The following is a 15424-nucleotide window of genomic DNA, read 5'->3' as shown; positions in this document are numbered from 1 at the left end:
CCTGAATTCCTAAGGGAGCAGCCTGGGGGTGTGGGGGGGACTAGTAAAAACTGTGCTTCGGGGACACCAGACCACAGAAGATGTACCCCATATAGAGAAGGAGGTAAGAAATGCCCCCCTCCTTCCCCCACACAGGAAATGCCACTAAATAAAAACCTGTGGGAGTGAATTCCTAAGGTCTTGTTCCATAAATAGGCTTCTCATCCAGCTGGGGGGGGGGGACCTCAGAAGCAGCTACCCACACAAGCAAATTTCCCATCACCCCGGAAACCGCTGCAAGAGCTAACAGGCAGCATGCCCCCCACCCCTGCAGGTTTTACAAATTGTTACTTCTCCAGGAGCATTATTTGCTACTCAAAGAGCAACTTCATCTGGCAAGGGCCAGCACAGGCTTTTTCTAAGTGGTGGTTGCGGAAGTGTGCCCACAACTCATTTCCAAAACACTGAGCTGTGTTCAAGATGGTATCAGCTCTTAATTGCCCTGCTAATAATGGGGAGGTTGTGAAATCTGACCACTCAAACCAGGCCAGCTCCCCGCTCCTCTGAGAGCAGCCCCAAGCGTCTGTTAGCAGAGATGCCGAGGGCTGGCTGGCTGGCTGTCGTCACCTCGCACGTCCTGGGAAAGTACACAGCCCTGCAGGGGCAAGGGGTCCTGAACTGATGCTCCCTGGAGAGCAGGGGGTCACTGGTTCAGCTTCTCTCCACAGCCAGATCCTGTCCCTCCTTCACGGCTCTCATCCGCACCCGGCTACCTTCCTCTCGGGTTCTGGATGAAACCCAGACCCACAGCCAGCCCTCTCCTGTTTGCGTCGAGTTTGTTTGTATGATGGATCCCTGTATGCTCCCAGCAGCCCTGACTACAGTGCACACAACCTCAGAGTTGAGGCCAACATCTGTGAACGGAGAACCTACTAACTGGTAGTGGACCCGGACATGCATCAATACCCACGTCGCGGTACACAGCTCCCTGACACGCACCTTCTGGGGAGGTGGGGGCAGGGAAGGTGCACAGAAAAGAAACAAAGGCAGGAAAAGCATGTGCAAAGGCCTGTTGCTCAAAGATGGACAACTGGAGTGCAGTGCTCTGCTCTCCCTCACACCTCACCAGCTCTCACTACAGCACTGCGCAGGAAGACGGCAGGGCCCAATGGGGTTCAGCTGAGATTTACAGGGCTCCAGGCTCAGGCCACCACGATGAGGCTCAGCGCCCAGCCAGACATACAACAGCCTAAAGATGGGAGTGAATAAATGCTCACAGTGCAGCCTGCTGAAAATCCAGGTGCAAGGACCTGCGTGAGAATGCGAAGCAAAGGGCATGGCATTCTGGGAGGGCTTCCCCAAAGAGGCAGCATCTGAGCTGAATCTTGGACACAGCAGATGGGCTTTTTTTTGGGGGGGGGGTATGCCTTGCACTAAGGGCATCAGGAATTAGGGAGCCAGGTGGGAGTGCTGAGGCTGGAAAGGGGGGGTGTGCAAAACAGATGGGTGAGCTGAGTCCATGAGATGCACCAGCAGGCGGTGCCAGCAGGCAAGGAGCCAAGCACCAGGCTGGGAAGAGCCTGGAACCTGGGACACAGCTGGGACGTCTCCATGGTCATCCAGGAAGGAGCTGAAGATGACCCAAAGAGAGGACTGGTGGGACCAAGGCTGGTGAGCAGGTCACCGTCAGCCATGGGCTGTGACGGGAAAAAGAGGTCAGCACGCATGGGAGTGGACTGGGACAGGGGCCACAGTTAAATTCTGAGGGGATGAGGTCTGAGGGAGGGGACACAGTCCACAGGCAGAGAGAACAAAACCACGCAGCTCCTTCACAGCACGGCCACGTCACCAGCTTTGTGCACTGGGGCGAGACAGCACCAGAGAGAAACCAGCATCCTGGACAGATCTGCCTGGGATGCTGCTGACAGGTGAAAGCCAGCATCAATTAGGGCCACAATTTTAGCAGAATCAGTCAACATGACAAAGTCCTAAGGAAGCTTGCTATCTATTGTTTGTTAATTAAAAAAAAAAAAAAGCAAAACTGTGATGTTTTACTTGCTGGAACAGAGTAATAAAATGTAATGTTTTACTCAACTGGCAAGGGGCCAGGGAGCCAAAGGGAATATTCACTCTTGGGGGACAGGGGCAGGTATGGCTGACCAGAGGGCGCTGCTGGGTCTGATGACGCCCCAGCTGCCTGGCTTCTGCTGGACTGTCTGCACTGCTTCTCTGCACCACGAGTGGAGGCCCCAGCCCAAGGTGCGTCCCGTCCTAGGTCCATCCGGGTCATGTTTGGCGCCTCTCTTTAGAGCGGGGTCAACCTTGGCCTAAACCAACTACCAAATACCCATCCCTTGGCAGCAATGACGAAGAAACTAGGAAAGCCCCATTTTCCAGATGAAGAAACTGAGGGTAGCGGCTGCCCAGGTCCGGCAGAGCCCCGGTCACGTCCCCGGCTGCTGAGCACAAAGCCCTCCTTCTCTCCACAAAGTTAGTCTTGAGTGTCCCCAGCCACGCCGACCTGGCCTTCGGTGGGAGGCACGGGGCGGGGGAGGACGGGAGGATTCCCCCCAAGTCCACACGCGCTGGCGGGGATCCCGAGAGGAGGCAGTGGGCTGGCCTCGTCAGCGCGCACAGCTCCTGGGGCCCCCAAGCGCCGGGTCCTGGAGAGACCTCTCCAAGCGCCCGGATAAGTCTGGACATATCTCCACGCTCCTCCCGGGCACCTGACGGAGGTGACAAACTCACGCCGGCCGCTCCCTAGACACGAAAAGTAATCGCAACTCGAGTTTTGAGAGCAGGGAAAGTTGGGGAGCACCCGTGAGACCTAAGAAAGGCTGGGCGGGGAAGCAAGAGTTTCTCAGCAAGTCGGGAGTCCGGAGTGGAGTGGGAGTGATGTGACGGCCGCAGCCGAGATGGAACAAAGCGATCGCGAGCGGGGGCGCATCCTTCCCCGCGCTCCGGGTCTGCTCCCCGGCCGGCCCGGGCCTCTGCACACTGGTGTTAGTAGCACCGGGGAGACCCCACTCCTCCCACGCCAAAGAGTCCCGCGTCCGGGCGCCTCAAGGATGCAGCCTGGGAAGCGCAGTCCGCGGGGCCGCGAACAAAGGGTGGGGGGCACTCCCCTGCGGGGCCCACCGCCCCCGGAATCGGACCCCGGCCGGCAGCCGCGCGTCTCCCGCAACACAAAGCCGGGGGTCGGGCGGCCCCTCTGCTCCCGGCCGGCGCCTGCGGACGCGCGACCCAGATGGGGAAGCCGGGCGGATGGGAGCGAAGAGGTCGGAGACCCCGGCCCAGCTGCAGCTCCCGGGCAGCAAGTAGGGCGCGCCCGCCCGCCAGCACCTGTGTGCACTGCGCCCCTGCCTCGCGGCGCGCCCCGCGCCAAACTCGGGTGAAACCCGCCGCGCGCGCCTTACCCTCCAGCCACAGGTGTCTGCGCCCCGAGTGCGGCCGGAGCCGCCCGCGGCCACGGCCAGCTGCGAGCCGTTGAGGCAGGCGTTGACAGTGAAGAAGACGGAGCAGAGCTGCAGCCACGGGGCCATGGCCGTGCGCTTGCCCTGCCGGGCCCTCTCTGAGCCCCGGCCGCCAGCAGCTGGCCAGCCCCGAGTGGGCGGTAGCAGCGGCGGCCGTGGTGAGGCTCGTACCGAGCATGCGCTCCGGCCCTCGCCCCGCCCCTTCCATTTGGGCCCCGCCCCTAGCTTCAGTTCTGGCGACATGGCCCCGCCCCTCAACCCAGGCCCTCGGGTCTTGACCCCGCCCCTCTGGTCACTCCCGAGTAACCGCAGAGACCCGAGGCTGCAAGTTTTCCCCTCTTAGACCAAAGAGATCTTTTTTTTTTTTTTTGCTTCTAAATCCAAACGCTTTGTCCAACGCCTGCTCCATGCTAAAACTCGAGAAAACACAGAAATATCATGATAACTTTAATAATAACTTCATAAGCACCTGCCACGTGCCGGGTACCTCCCAACCACACAGGGAAGCATCAGTATTGTCCGCGTTTTAGGTGCAGAAATTTTAGCCTAACGTGACAGAGAAATCCTGAGTTGCCATTTACTTCTGGGACTTCGACAAATGACTCGCTTTCTGCACGGTATGGTTTCTTCTCTGATGAGCTAAAATAATGAGTATGTCCTCCTCTAAGGGGGGATTCTGTTGGTTAGCACATAGCAAGCGCGCTCAGTAAGTCTCAAGTCGGTCATTAATGGACTTGGACAGGGTCACACAGCTGATACCTGCCAGACCTGAGATTCAAACCCCAAACTGACCAAAAGCAATGTTCCTAAGCACGACCCTGGTCAGACTGATCTTGGTGAAGAGGGTACCACCTCTATTTGCAAGACGCAGCTGAGGATCGGAGGGGTGGAGCAGTCAAAATTCCCACCTCCGCCTTCCCTCTCCTGCCCTAGTGTCCACCACCTCCACCCTCTCTGTCGCCTTCTCCCTCGTCCAGGCTGCCTCCCCCTGCTCCACTGAGTTTCCTGAGGGCTTTTCCCACTTCCACGCTTATGCTTATAGACAATACTCATTTCTCTTCCCAGGATCCATAATGATCCACCAAAGAGGCAAATCAGACCACTGACTTCTGGGTAAAACTCTCTGTGACAGCTTCTAATCAAAAGGCCACAGATAAGACCTTGCTCAGGGAGCTGGCATCGGGGTGTAGCGGGTAAAGCATCCCATTTAGGTGCCAGTTTGATCTTGGCTGCTCCATTTCTAATCCAGCTCCCTGCTAATGGCCTGGAAAATCAGCGGAGGATGGCCCAAGTGTTTGAGATCCACCACCCATGTGGATCTGGACAAAGTGTCTGGCTCCTGGCTCCTGGCTTCAGCCTGGCCCAGGCCTGGCCATTGCAGTCATCTGGGAGTGAACCAGTGGCAGAAAGAGCTCTCCCCCCCCCCCCTTTCTGTAGCTCTTTCAAATAAATAATCTTAGGAAAAAAATCACTGCTCAGGACATCCACATCCCATATCAGAGTGCCTGGGTTCAAGTCCTGGCTCTGCTTCCAATTCCAGCTTCCTGCTAACGTACACTCTAGGGAGCAGTAGAAAACGGCTCGAGTACTTGGGTCCCTGCCAACTGCATGGAAGACCTGGATTGGGTCTGGCCCAGCTCCAGGGGTTGCCTATATTTGGATAATGAACTAACAGATGGAAATTCTCTCTGTGTCTATCTCTGTCTCTCAAACAAAAAATGAAAATAAATTACAGCAAAACATTTTTTAAAGGCTTTTACAATGAAATCCATATTGGTCTTCTTTTCTCCCACATCATCTCTTCCCTTTCTGCCTTTACCATCGGCCCCAGCTACACTGATCTCCCTCCTCCCTGCTTGGCTCCACCTTGGCCTTCCTATCTCGGTAAACCTGGGAGCCGGTCACCTCTGTCCTCCAAGGCAGCTCCCTCCACATGACCCCCTTCCCAGCACCCAGAATTCCCTCCCTCTCCTGGTCTGTCCTGGCCCGAGTTCAGCTGCTGCTAAGACAGGACTCCAGCACTGTCCCTCAGGGCTCCACACAGCCCCCACATACCTTTGTTCCAAACCTGCTACAGAGACAGCTGTGGTCCCAGCTTTGCCCGCTGCCCCCTTGAGGGAGGAAGACTCTTCCTGGAATTGCTAGCAGAAGTCCTGCGGACTGGCTCTGAAGCAGCTGCCCCCAGCACCGGGTCAAGCCAGGCTCACCTGAGTCACGTGGGGAGGCAGTGTGTTAACAGTGGTCGCCCAAAGGGAAACTGGCACTATTGCAGGGAAGGGAGGCCGGAGGCTGGTTGCCCCAACAGCAGCGACCACCTGCTGCTCAGATGTCCTGCCCATGTGCGCTGCAGGGCAGAAATATTTTGCTTTTCACCTCACTGCCAGGGCATTCAGGAATTCAGATAACCCAGAGAGGGAGGGCAGGCACCACGCACCTCCTGCCTTCCGGAAGAACCAGGACCCACAGAAGGTCCACATTCTCCGAGCAGAACTCAAGAGGCACATTGCTTCCGTGGCAGGGCGCCTCCTTCATACTCTCCACAAAGCCCCGTGGGTCTTTCTCAGGGAATGTCCAAGTCGTAGAGCTCAGAAACCCCAGAGCCCGGGTTGAGACCAGGAGCACATGAATGTCGCTAACACACACACACACGCACACACACTCACACAGACAACCGTGAAGCTACTGGCTCCTTAATTCTATATATATTCATAATGTATTTATGCAGCCTTGATGTGCTGTATAAGTTATCAACCAACCCCATCCTGAGGGGCTTTTATTATAATCAATGATGCAAAAATATCCTCACACATTTATTCAACTGTCTTATTTTTATTTCCTTACTTATTTTTATTTACTTATTGGAGAGGCAGAGAAACAGATAGCCAGAGAGAGTAGGAGAACTCCCATTGGCTGCCTCACTCCTCAGATGCCTACAATGACCCAAGACCTGGGCTGGAGTTGGCAGCTGGAACCCAAGCCAGGTCTCCCATGTGAGTGGCAGGAACCCGATTACTTGAACCATCACCACTGCCCCCCAGAGTCTGCCATATAGGAAGCTGGAACCAGGAGCCAAAGCCAGGAATCAAACCCAGGCATTCCAACATGGGATGCAGGAGTCCTACTGGTATCCTAACCAGAAATCCATATTCACCTATTTTCTTAACATACATTTCTAGAATCAGAACAGTTGCACCATGCACATTTAAAATTACCAAACTGCTTAACAGCTCACTGCCATTTTTTTAAAAGATCTATTTATTTGAAAGGCAGAGTTACAGAAAGAGAGAGAGATTTTCCATCCACTGGTTCACTCCCCAAATGGCCGAAAAAACCAGTGCTAGGCCAGGCCAACACCATGAGCCAGAAACTTCTGGGTCTCCCACGTGGGTGCAGGGGCCCAAGCACTTGAACCATCTTCTGCTGCTTTCCCAGGCCATTAGCAGAGAGCTGGATCTAAAGTGAAGCAGCCAGGACTCCAACCAGCACCAAATGGGATGCCGGCACTGCAGGCAACGGCTTAACCTGCTACGCCACTGTGCCATCCCCTCTCTTCGCCATCTTAATTGGCTTCTCTGGTTGCTAATGAAGTACACCACGTTCGTGTGCACTTAGTGCCCACTTGCTCTCTGCTCGGGACTTGGATAGACTCCAGGAAGAGGGACGATAGGGACAGGAGAGTTTCTCCCTGGGTTTCACTCACATTGCCATGTGATTGCGCGATGGGGAGGGCAGAGCCTCGCTCCTCTCCTTTCTGTCTACAACGTGGTTAGACGAGACCAGGGATGGAGGGGCCCTCTACATTGCCATGTGATTGCGCAATGGGGAGGGCAGAGCCTCGCTCCTCTCCTTTCTGTCTACAACATGGTTAGACGAGACCAGGGATGGAGGGGCCCTCTTATTTACCTGATAGGAAGGCCACAAGCTTGCATGTGCTGGGAGGAGAGCCTCGTGTAACACAGGGGCAGATTTGGTCAGAAAACCAACGTAATAAGTCGGCATTGGGCAATTCACTCTGCATTCTGATACTTTGCGTTGATTTTCTTCCTCCGGTCTCCTCTTCCCCTCCTGACCCTTTGGAATATTTGTGAGGGTGCTGTGCAGTGAGCCTCTGTTCTGGAAGTAGAGATACAATGAGATGCAACTGTGGACCACACCATCCCTGTGTGAGGTGCCCCCAGAGCTGGGTATCCTGCTGGGCACACGCTAGTGTACAAAAACCTGTCACCCCCTCCCCTGTGTTTGGAACAAGCTGAGGATTAAACAGATAAAATTACCTTAAAATAAGCTGTTGATGAGATGCAAATATATGCCCCCCAATCTACTGAGAACCTAACCAGATAATCAGAATCCTTAATTCAAAGACTGGATTGTGTTAGGGGTCAGATTATCTCATGAAACATAAGAAAGGATAAAATGATTATGGAAATTATTTGTGTCATGAATCATGTGTAGCCCAGAATAACTAAAGACTATTTTAACGAGCAGTGGGTAGAAGCGGTGGACCGAAATTTTTATTTATTTTTGGGGGCTGGGATAATCCAGGACTTGACGTGTTTTCTGTACTCAGGAAGACATAAAAGGTGTCCCTCCATCTCTCCGACCCCGGCTCCCAGCAGGTGGTTACTGCAAGGTTCCCTGGGCTTTGGGAAACTTGGCAACCTAGGCCTTGGCTGCTCCAGGATGGGGAGCCTGAGAGCCCCTGCCTCTGCCTGCTTCGCACCCCAAGGCTGCCTGGATGCCAGCCCCGGACGCAGCGGTCTTGGTTGCAACAGGGAAGATGTCATCATCCCCACAGACCGGGAAGCCGAAGCTCGGCGAGAGGAAGTGGGGCCGACCCAAGCTGCCCCGCCTGGGAACCCCCACCCCAGCGTCATCTGGGGCCCTCCCCATGAAGAGAGCCTGCGTCGGGGCAGGCGGAAGACCTGGGACCGCCAACCCATCTGCATGCCCCAGCATCTCAGGATGCGCGCCCCCAAGTGCCACGGCCACTATGTGGAATTCGCCGGTTCGCGGTCACTTAGCATTTCTTTTGCAGGAGGACGTGATGCGCGGGGCGTCAGGTCGCCACGGTAACCGCAAGGGGGCGTGCGCGGTCCAGGTGCGGACCCCCAGGCGCTGACGTCAGTTTTCGACAAAACCTTACCGGTAGGTGCAATTCCTCCTCCACCACCCCAGAGCTCGTACTAATTTGGGGAGGTAAGGCGGGTGGGAGGGAGTGGAGGGGGGAGTTTAGGATGCAGTGAGAAAAGAGGGTCAAATACGGTGTTTCATGAACCACAAGGCTTTGGGCAAAGCGGTTTCCGACTCTGCGTGTGGGTTTGGCAGCGGCAACACAGGAGTCACGCGCATGCTGACCTCATTGCGTCGTTGCGAATGTAAGGTAAGCCAAGGGGCCGTGAGGTGGACCGGGAATTCATGCAGCCAGGCCCGGGGCAGGAGGGACCCAGACAGGAACTGGGGAGATGGCTGCCTGTCTTCTTCCAGAGGTAACACCTGGGTAGAATCTGCGCTAGCCTATTGGGCAGTGGACCACAGCCAGGCCTTTATGCCCTGGTTTGAACCTCAGTGTACCCAGCCGCCCTCCCCTCTGCTGGTTCTTACACCAAGTATGCACAACAGCCAGGGCTGGGCCAGGCGGAAGTCAGGAGCCCAGAACTCAGTTAGGGTCTGCCACGTGGATGGCAGGGACCCCGCTACTTGAGCCATTACTTGCTGCTTCCCGGTGTGCACATTAGCAGGAAGCTGGAATCAGGAGTGAAGCTGGAACTCAAACCCAGGCAGTCTGATATGGGCCACAGGTGTCTTAACTGCTAGGCCAAACACCTGCCCAGCAACAAGCACCCCTCAGCAGGGGTAATTTGAGAATTTCAGAAATGAGGTTGGGTGGGCAGAGTGAAAAGAAAGTCAGCCAAAGCAGGTGCAGTAGTTGGTGTTGGGGGGCACCCCCTCTACCCCCCCACCTCTGCCAAGACCTGAGAAGTGAAGTGGGGAGAGGGTGCCTGACAGCAGACTCAGGGGTGCAGCCGCTGCTCAGCAACCCAGCAGGGAGGCACCAGGGGGGTCCCTCTCCCTCTTTGCTCTCTTCTCCCCCACCCCCCCCCCAGCAGCCTGCCTGGACCCCCGCATTGGTTGAATGACCAGGAACTCAGAGGGTAAGGAGATTCGTACAGGTCAGCATGGTTCTGGAAGGACCGAGGGAACATGTCCAGGACAAACCTTAGTGGAAGGACAGAGGGTGGGTGTGTGGAGCAGTGGGTTAAGCCATCACGTGGGTCACCACATCCCATACTAGAATGCCTGGCATTGAGCCCCGCCTCTGCTTCTCATCCAGCTTCCTGCCAATGCATGCTGGGAGCAGATAATGGCTCAAGTGTCTGCGCCCCTCCCACAGATGCGGGAGAGCCAGGAGAACCCAGCTGGAGGTCTGAACTCCCAGCTTTGGCCTAGCCCAGGCCTGGCTGTCACAGACATTTGTAATTTATTTTGAAAGGCAGAGAGAGAATTTTGTTAAATCAGTGTTTGGTGTTTATATAATTAAACCCATGTAAATGCTACTCACATTTCAGGCAAGCTCTGTTTGGTCCTGGTATTTCCTTTCCAGTTTCAAATTTCTGGTTGTGTGTGTAGGTATGTATGTGCACATTGGGTATAGGCAGGTGGTAATTATCATTGGAAAACACATTTTACCTCTGTGAGTTTTCTTTTTGAAGACTTATTTATTATTTGAAAGGCAGAGTGACAGAGAAGGTAAGACAGAGAGGCAGAGATCTTCCATCCATGGGCTCACTCCCCAAAAGGCCACAGTGGCTGGGGCTGAGCCAGGCCAGAGCCAGGCCAGAGCCAGGGGCTCCATCTGAGTCTCACATGTGGATGGCAGGGGCCCAGATACTTGGGCCACCTTCCCTGCTTTTCTGTGCACATTAGCAGGAATCCGGATGGGAAACGGAGCTGCTGGGACTCCAACTTGTGCAATATGGGATTCTGTTCCTGCAAGCAGTGGTCCCTACCTTTATGTTTTTTCACAAGTAAATACAGGCTTTGCTTTGCGTACTGCCCTGGCCCCATGAACTCTGCCCACACAACTTCCCACATGCCTGAAGGGTTTTCTCTTCTCGAGAGTTCCTGCAGGCCTAGTGCTAACTCCCTTTCCTTCTCTTACTGTGGTCTTCCTTTCTGCATCTCGTTCTGGGGTTTCCCCCTTGTGTTGATGGTGTAGATCCTCCATCAGGGCTTCCTGGGGAAGGATGTGCAAGGTAGATGTTGTGACATTTTGCATGTCCTAAAAATATTTATCAAACATCGCTGTTAATTCATAATTTACTGGGTATTGAATTTTATATGGAACATGATGGTCCACGCAACGGCCAAAGTGCTGCCCCTCAGTGTTTCAGTTCCTGAAGCTGCTGCCAGTTAGACATCTGCAGACACTGGGGCCGGCGCTGTGGCCTAGTGGCTTCACCTGCTGCCTGCAGTGCCGGCATCCCGTATGGGTCCTGGAAGCTCCACTTCTGATCCAACTCCCTGCTAATACACCTGGGAAAGCAGTAGACGATCGCTCACGTGCTTGGACCCCTACACTCACATGGGAGTCCCAGAGGAAGCTTCTGGCCCCTGGTTGCAGCCTGGCCCAGTCCCAGCTGTTGTGGGCATTTGGAGAGTGAACCAACAGATGAAAGTTCTCTCTTTGTCTTTCACATAAATTTTTAAAACTTTTTAATTATTTTTAAAACAAGTATTTATTTATTTGAAAGGCAGAGTTACCAAAGATGTGGGAGAAGAGAGAGAGATCTTCCATCTGCTGGTTCCTCCCCAAATGGCTACAATGGCCGGTCTGAAGCCAGGAGCCAGGAGCTTCTTGAGGTTCTTCCATGGGGGTGCAGGGGTCCAAGCACTTGGGTCTTCTGCTTTCTCAGGCATTAGCAGGAAACTTGATCAGAGATGGAGCAGCCAGGACTTGAACTGACCCCATATGGGATGCCAGCATCTCAGGCGGAGGCTTTACCCACCATACCACAAGGCCAACCCCTCCTCTAATTTTCTTATCATTATCAATGACATGATCCATCTCTTAGTCACTTCATTCCATGATTAGAATATTTGTTCACATAGATCTGCAAAAGGGAATGAATGTTTATTTCAGCTACCAAGTTTCTTCTCTTTTAGATTTACTTATTTATTTGAAAGACAGAGTGACAGAGAGAGACAGAGAGACAGCCAGAGAGCAACAGTGAGAGAGACAGAGAGAGAGAGAGACATCTTCCATCTGCCATGTGGATGACAGGAACCCAAGTACTTGGGCCATAATCTGCTGCCTCCCAGATATGTTAACGGAGAGCTGGATTAGAAACAGGGCAGCCAGGACTCTAGCAGGTACTCATATGGGATGCCGGCATAGCAGGTGGCAGCTTAACATGCTGTGTCACAACACTGGCCCCTGGTTTTTGTTTTCTTTAAAACCATTAAGAATCTAAACAATATGGCCGGCGCCGCGGCTCACTAGGCTAATCCTCCGCCTAGCGGCGCCGGCACACCGGGTTCTAGTCCCGGTTGGGGCGCCGGATTCTGTCCCAGTTGCCCCTCTTCCAGGCCAGCTCTCTGCTGTGGCCAGGGAGTGCAGTAGAGGATGGCCCAGGTGCTTGGGCCCTGCACCCCATGGGAGACCAGGGAAAGCACCTGGCTCCTGGCTCCTGCCATCGGCTCAGCGTGGTGCGCCGGCCGCAGCGCGCCGGCCGCAGCGCGCCGGCCGTGGCGGCCATTGGAGGGTGAACCAACGGCAAAGGAAGACCTTTCTCTCTGTCTCTCTCTCTCACTGTCCACTCTGCCTGTCAAAAAAAAAAAAAAAAAAAGAATCTAAACAATACGGCTTATGAAGTGCACAAATGTGTAATCATAATGACTAGTGTCTTCAAATTCACCTGCCAACTTAGCAAGCATTTTGTTGGGTGTGTACTGGATGCCAGGCACTGGGCAAGGCTCTGGTAAAATTAGTAGGATCAGGGTCATGTTGCCTTTGCAGAAACTCACCCTCCAGGGCGGTCCTTTTCACTTAGCAGAACCCACTGAGCCTGGGAGGCAGCCACAGCGAGTTCCATTCCACAGAGGGCGGGTCTGAGACTCAGGGAGCTCCTCTGCCTTCCCAGTGGCACACACGGTGACTTGGGCACCAGGCTGCATCATGCACCCGCAGCTTTCTTACATGCTGTGCTTCAAAGGCTGGGTATAAAGAGAACCAGAGAAAAGGAGCCACGGGAGGAGGGCTCAGAGGCAGGAGGAGAACCAGGAAGAAGCCAGCGGGGACGGAGTTTCAAAGCATTTGTTCATGTCCTAGCCCCCAGTTCACAGGTCAGCAGGGCCCGCAGCACCGGACAGGAGTTACCTTCTGTCTGAAGGGGAGGGGGAGGCGCACTGTGCTCAGGGTATGGTTATAGGGAGAATAACTCCCAATTGAATAGCTCACACACCCAGAGCCTTGCTGGCCGTGCCCTCCACTGTGAGCAGAGGCCAGCCTACACCCCTCAGCAGTGCAAACACTCTACGTCCCGTGACCCTGGTCTCTCTCCCCACCCAAGGCCGTCACACAGGAAATTCTAAATTTCTAGATCGAAGCTAAATTTTGCTAAAGGTGGAGCCAGGAGTGACAGATCACAAAAACAGCAGCACAGCAAAGCATCGAGCCAAGTTCACAAGCGAGAGAAGCCAGCCTCACACCAGCAACAGAAACACACCAGAGAGCAGCCCCAAGAGGCCCCCAAGCGCCTCCTCCCCCAGGAGCTGCCCTGAGGCCGGCCAGCCCTGGGTCAGCAGCTCTGTACCCCTGCCTGGGGGAGGTGGGGTACCTCACAGGTTAGCACCTGTAGGGGTGAGGTTGCAGGGAGAGAAGGAAAGCAGAGCAGCCCGCCCTGTGCTGGAGACATCAGACGATGGTTCCTTGGGTGTCCCCCAGTGCAATAAATATATAAATATATTTAAACTGGAAATGTAAAATAAATTCTTCCCTCACTGCAGGCCGCTATTATGTAATGTCTCACAGTGTTTCCCAGGGACCTCTAGGCAGTCTCATTTACTGCCTCGGTTGCGCTTCCAGCCTTGTTCGTGACTTCCAAACTGTTCTCCATAAAACGGAGCCATATGTACATTGGCTACTCCGACATCGTTTGCACCTTGAAAAGTATGCGTGTGTCGTCGAGAGGCCAATGCTGAGAACGGTATGCAGGGTCAAAGATTGGGTCCCTCTTTTTATAAACTGGCAACGTTTCAAGATCATTTTAAAAACTTTCAAATAACTTTAAACTTACAGAAATATTGCAAAAATAGATCAAAGAATACCCGTGTATTCTCCACCCAGCTTCCCCTAATGTTCACGTTTTATGTAACGATAGCACAATTATCAATTCCAGAAATTTAATGTTAGCATAGTACTGAGTAATACATACATTATTGTAATTTCACCAATCTTCCCACTAACATCTAATTTTTTAAAAATAAGTTTTAAAATTTTCAAATATATTTAGATTTACAGAAAAATTGAGAGGGTATCCCCAAATTCCCATATACTCTACACCCAGTTTTCTTTGTTATTAGCATCTTAATTAGTTACGACGTTCGTCCCAATTAATAAACTGATATTGATAATTTATTATTTTAAAGGCAGACTTACAGAGAGACAGGTCTTCCTTCCACTCGTTCACTCCCCTAATGGCTGCAATGACCAACACTGGGCCAGACCAAAGCCAGGAGCCAGCAGCTTCATCTGGATCTCCCACGTTGGTGCAATGGCCCAAGCACTTGGACCATCCTCTACTGCTTTCCTAGGCCAGAGCAGAGAGCTAGTTCAGAAGTGGAGCAGCTGGGGCTTGAACCGCTGCCCATATGGGATGCCGGTGTTGCAGGTGGCAGCTTTTACCCACTATGTCATAACGCCGGTGCCAATATTAATGCCTTTAAAAAAATATTTGTTGGGGCCGGCACCATGGCATAGGTTAATCCTCTGCCTATGACGCCGTAATCCCATGTGGGCACCAGTTCTAATCCCGGCTGCCCCTCTTCCAATCCAGCTCTCTGCTATGGCCTGGGAAAGCAGTAGAAGATGGCCCAAGTGCTTGGGCCCCTGCACCCGCATGGGAGACCCAGAGGAAGCTCCTGGCTCCTGGCTTTGGATCAGCGCAGCTCCGGCTGTTGTGGCCATCTGGGGAGTGAACCAATGGGAAAAAGACCTTTCTCTCTGTCTCTTCCTCTCACTGTCTATAACTCTACCTCTGAAATAAATAAAATCTTAATTTTTTTTTTTTTTTTTTAATCTATGGGGCTGCTGCTGTGGCGTAGCGGGTAAAACCATTGCCTGCAGCGCCAGCATCCCATATGCGTGTTAGTTCAAGTCCCGGCTGCTCTATTTCTGATCCAGCTCTCTACTGTGGCCTGGGGAATCACTAGAACATGGCCCAAGTCCTCGGGTCCCTACGCCCACATGAGAAGTCCAGAAGAAGCTGTTGGCTCCTGGCTTCAGATTGGCCCAGCTCTGGCAATTGCAGCCATTTGGGGAGTGAACCAACGGGTGTAGGACCTTTCTCTCTCTTTCTGTGCTTCTATGTAACTGCCTTTCAAATAAATAAATCTTTAAAAAATTTTTTTTATTTTATTTATGGAGCTGGTGTTGTGGCGTAACAGGTTAAGACACTGCCTGCAGTGCCGGCATCCCAAATGGGCATCGGTTCCAGCCCCAGCTGCTCTGCTTACAGTCCAGCTCTCTGCTAATGGCCTGGAAAAGCAGTAGAGGACGGCCCAAGTGCTTGGGCCCCTGCACCCATGTGGGAGACCCCAGATGAAGCTGCTGGCTCCTGGCTTCAGTCTAGCCCAGCCCTGGCCATTGAGGCCATTTGGGAAACCAGCAGAAGGAAGATCTCTCAATGTATATATCTCTCTCTCTCCCCGTAACTCTACTTTTCAACTAAGTAAAATACATCTCTTTAAAATTT

The 15424-nt window shown here is 53.4% G+C and overlaps 1 protein-coding gene and 1 long non-coding RNA gene across 7 annotated transcripts in view; one reads left to right on the top strand and one right to left on the bottom strand.

The window, feature by feature from the left end:
* Positions 1 to 3656, bottom strand: part of IL17RD (interleukin 17 receptor D) — a 69512-nt gene extending 65856 nt beyond the window's left edge. For both annotated transcript variants that reach the window (XM_017343892.4, XM_002713259.6), the window contains exon 1: positions 3396 to 3656. In XM_017343892.4, coding sequence (XP_017199381.4) covers positions 3396 to 3521 — 126 coding nt within the window. In that variant the 5' untranslated portion in view covers positions 3522 to 3656. The remainder of the gene's footprint in view (positions 1 to 3395) is intronic.
* Positions 3657 to 8361: 4705 nt separating this feature from the next.
* LOC149124343 (uncharacterized) overlaps positions 8362 to 15424 on the top strand; it is a 47914-nt gene continuing 40851 nt past the window's right edge. For 3 of the 5 annotated variants that reach the window (XR_016214775.1, XR_016214773.1, XR_016214774.1), the window contains exons 1-2: positions 8362 to 8648; positions 8734 to 8832. This is a non-coding gene — a long non-coding RNA (uncharacterized LOC149124343). The remainder of the gene's footprint in view (positions 8649 to 8733; positions 8833 to 15424) is intronic. The other 2 variants (XR_016214776.1, XR_016214777.1) reach the window with 1 other exon arrangement.

Source organism: Oryctolagus cuniculus, chromosome 10 (assembly GCF_051225735.1).
Source record: "Oryctolagus cuniculus isolate XC-2025 breed Fujian yellow rabbit chromosome 10, ASM5122573v1, whole genome shotgun sequence".
NCBI lineage: Eukaryota > Metazoa > Chordata > Mammalia > Lagomorpha > Leporidae > Oryctolagus > Oryctolagus cuniculus.
This window is presented reverse-complemented; position numbering and strand designations above follow the sequence as displayed.